Here is a 4,409-nt window from a genome sequence, read left to right on the forward strand (position 1 = left end):
ATGGTGCCATCTTAGGCCAGTGAAGCAACGTTCTCCACAACTAGATTGAAGAACAAAACAACAGCAACTTGTCTGTTCCCCTTCCCCCAATTCCCCAACAAAAATCTTAAAAAAAAAAAAAAGTTTCTTGATGTCCCACATAGGAGAATATAAAGGAGATTTGAAAAAACTAAGCCCAAACTAGAAAGATTAAAAATAAATTTGTGAGATAAAGGATATAGCAACCAAAACATTTTTTAGTGTACTTCTAATTAATCAGATTTGGCACTTGATTATTTCCTTGGTTTGAAAGAAATGTAACTTCTAATTGGATTTTTAGCATGTTTTATCTTTTAATTATTATTTATAATGTATATTGTTTATAATGTATATTATAATGAGTTCCTAAAACATACATTGCTAAGACAATTTATGGTTATGATTCAGATTTTCTTTATTTTTATTGACAACAAGTGAAATTTTACCATATTTAACCAGCTTTCTTTATTTTTATTTTTTTGCATCTTAGTATTGCCTCTAAATTAACTTTGGCTGAACTAAATCAGGTTCTCTACCGGTGTGAATCAGAAGAACAAGAAGATGGTGGGGGATGTTATAACATACCAAACTGGTCGTCTCTTAAATATGGAGGTCTTCAAGGTAAGCAAGTATAAAGATAGTTAAACTTTTTTGTTTTTGTTTCATTTTTAGAGTTGTGTGGTGTCTTCTTCATAGAAATAAGAGTACGAGTATGTGCTTAGAGTTGGACTGCTTGGGTTCATATTATGGCTCTGCCACCTACTCATTTACTTACCTCTGGCAAATAACTTCTCTGTGCCCTAGTTTCTACCTCTATAAAATGTGAATAGTGTTGCTAACAAATAGGCTTCGTTGAGGATTAAATGAGATAACTCGTTTGGGCCCCAAATGGGACTAGGTTATAAGTATAATACAGTAAAACCTTGGATTGCAAGTAACGTGGTTTGCGAGTGTTCCGCAAGATGAGCAAACATTTCTAATACATTTTAACTTGGTAAACGAGTGATGTCTTACAGTATGAGTAGTTTGTTTCCAGAACAAATTATGCTCGCAAGCCAAGTACTTTTTAACTTGGTAAACGAGCGATGTCTTACAGTATGAGTAGTTTGTTTCCGGAACGAATTATGCTCACAAATCAAGGTATTACTGTACATTCATCTTCCTTTTTCATCTAACTTGAAATATTTTTTATTTCATATTTGCTTTACCCTACAAAGAAAACTTACAGTAATATATTATGCAGTTAGAGTAGTTGTAAGTTGGAACATAGGAACTAAATACTTATCAGCTTAATCCATCTGGTTGATAATATTTTCTTAGATTTTTATCTAGGAAATTGGTTTATCACACATGTATCCGAGTTCATAATAGATTTCCCACGTATCATGCCTCCTTTTCAACTCCTTCTTCTTTGTCTATCTGATCCATCTTTAAGGACCAATTCAAGTCTTACCTCTTCCACAAAGCCTTTACTGATTTTCACAGTAATGTCTTTGACCGTTGGGTACCCATTGGATTTATCTACTGCACCTCTTACTTGGCACTTGGAATATATTGCCTTGTTTTAGTAATTAGTGTGTGTTTTTCGTGAATCTTTATTATTGTGGGTAAGAAATAGGCTTTAGAACCAGACTCTCTCGGTTACACTGACTAACTGTATAACCAAAGAGTAAACTCTCCATGGCTCACTTTTCTCATCCGTAAAATGGAGACAGCAGTAGTATCTACCGCTGGTGTTCCTATTAGGATTAGATGAGTTAATACATGTAAAATACTTAGACAATGTTTTCTTCATAGTAAATACTTGGTAATTGTTAGCTTTAAAACTCCACTAAATAAATTGTACCTTAAGAAAGAAGAATGTTTGCCTTTTGGGAGGTTGTTATTTTTTAGCTGTTATACCTTCTACAAAACCAAGCATAGGGACCGGCCGAGTGGCTCAGTTGGTTAAGAGCTCGCTCAAGAGTTTGAGCTCTGAGCAACAGCGGTTCGAGTCCCGCCCGAGCTGAGCAGCCGCTGAGCTGCTAACAGGTAACAACCAAGCATATAAGACGCTCTCAGTAGATTTTTTGAGAGTTTTTGTATTTATGACATTTTATTTTTTTCCTAAAACTTTCTCATTTTCTACACAAAATGTTTTGTGCTAGGAATAATAAAGAAATGTGTATGCTATCAGTCTTAAACAGATATATACTCCATTTTCACTCTGAGATGTTGAACAACTTCTACTTCACTGAAAATACTATACTTTTGTGAATTTCTTTTGGGCCTTTGTCTTTCCTAAAGTTAAATCTAAATCTTTATTAGTTCTCTTTACCTTCTCATAAGATGATTTTTCTCAACCTTTCTAAATATGATTGCCCTTAACTGATTTAGTTTTTACTTTATACCAACCCCTTTTCCCTCCAACAGTTTAATATTTCCAGCAGGAAATATTATTTAGGAACTTATTAGGAACTTCAGATTAAATCAGATTTACCCACTTCATTGACCTTTCTCTCCCCTACACAAATTCCCTTTTCTGCTTTGCTTCTTGTGATAATACATATTCAGATATGTTGGAATACAGGAGTCCATTTTTGGAGCTGCTCGTTTTATCTTCAGTATTTAATCAGTAATTATGATTTATGGATTTTTTTTCTGTGTTCTCTTTGGTATACCTTTTTATGTCCACAGTTATCACCCTATTCGAAGACTAAGTCCTTTCTATAAAACAAACTAACCAGTTTTCTAATGTCTTGTTTCTTCTTCCACAAATTAGTCCATCCCTTTGATCATTATCAGCTCTCTTTTCTAAAACACTGCTCCGTCATGTCATTCCATTATTCCACAAGTGGAACTAACATTTACTGAGCAATATTTACCTTCCCTAAAAATGTTAGAGCATATGTAGAACATTATTTTATACTATCTTGTTATATTTCAAGCTTTGTTTCCCCAAAAAAGTTATTGCCCCTTGAGAAATAGAACTACATTTTAAATTTATGTATTTATTTTTAAATTCTTAAAACATGCTATATACACAATCAAAATAATTACATTCTAAATAAATAGATTTAGTCAAAATGAATTAGGGAAGCCAATATAATTTTTTAAGGTGGAAATTATACTTTATTGAATAATGAAAGAAGTACTATTGTTCTGTCTTTGAAATCACAGAATCTGCTATGTATGCCTAGGAATTTTAATGCTTCTATTTGAATATTAAAGATGTGCCTGTATACCTCACTTTGATACTTTGGTTAGTTCCAGGTACCTCTTGTTATGTTTCAAAACTTTTTTCAAACCAGGCTTTATTCTTATTATCACCATAGTCGCTCTTACTCTCTCTGAAATCAGTTCTATGATTTCCTTAAACCTTGCCTGAATTTTAATGAATCTCTCACTTTTCAACATGAAAAGACATAGGCTTATCAATTTTCTTCACCCAGATGCCAGGGCAAAGAAACCATACCAGTTGTCTTTGAATATTAAAGCCTTAAAATCTAAAAGAGCAAGACCAGTCTCAGCAGACAGGAATCTCGAAAAGCTCTCATAGCTCTTGTGACAGTGGTCCCCTTCAGTGTGTCTTTGTATCTTGGCTCAAGCCAGTGTTGCCACACTACTCTCCAACCATGCGGAGTGCCCCTGTGGACTCTGCAACCCTTTGTCTACCTCTGTGTGTTCACCCCAGATCATTAGACACTAGCAGCAGCCCAGGCGATGGGAACAAATTGCCTTTGCCAATAATACAGCATGGGATTTCTATGAATTTTCAGGATTAATGTCCGTGTTGGCAGAAATAAGACCAAAGAATGACTTGGGGCATCCTTTTTGTGATAATTTGAGATCTGGAGATTGGATGATTGACTATGTCAGCAGCCGGCTTATTTCACGATCAGGAGCTATTACTGAAGTAAGTAAAGCTATATTCTAGTTCGAAAAAACTAGGGCACAGTAAGAACTGTATTACCATGTTATAGATAATATTTACATTGTTTTCTAGCCAGAAACATTTTCCTTTCTTCTTCTTCATCTTTCATTTCTAATAAATGGATATCTGGTTGCTAGATGACTAGTTAATAGAGTTGCATGTTTGGGTTTACCTCTTAAAATATACCTAGCTGGTAAACACAACAAATTAACTTTTTAAATTATTTTGATAACAGGTTGGTAAATGGTTGCAGGCTATGTTCTTTTACCTGAAGCAGATCCCACGTTATCTTATCCCATGTTACTTTGATGCTATATTGATTGGTGCATACACCACTCTTCTGGATACAGCATGGAAGCAGATGTCAAGGTATAGCCAACAAAGCTTGAGTGAATGAGCATGTTGTGTAGAAACCACATACAGAGTAGTTTGTACATGCTTTTAAAAGACCAAAACGAAGAATTGTCATAGACTCATA

General features: G+C 34.4%; 1 protein-coding gene across 1 annotated transcript in view; it reads left to right on the forward strand.

Annotated features, from left to right (window-relative positions):
- Positions 1–4,409, forward strand: part of AGL (amylo-alpha-1,6-glucosidase and 4-alpha-glucanotransferase) — a 71,232-nt gene that overhangs the window by 40,796 nt on the left and 26,027 nt on the right. The window contains 3 exon segments of the mRNA XM_019629345.1: positions 509–639; positions 3,777–3,913; positions 4,167–4,300. Of these exon segments, the coding sequence (XP_019484890.1) occupies positions 509–639; positions 3,777–3,913; positions 4,167–4,300 (402 nt within the window).

Source organism: Hipposideros armiger, unplaced genomic scaffold (genome assembly GCF_001890085.2).
Source record: "Hipposideros armiger isolate ML-2016 unplaced genomic scaffold, ASM189008v1 scaffold_845, whole genome shotgun sequence".
Lineage (NCBI taxonomy): Eukaryota > Metazoa > Chordata > Mammalia > Chiroptera > Hipposideridae > Hipposideros > Hipposideros armiger.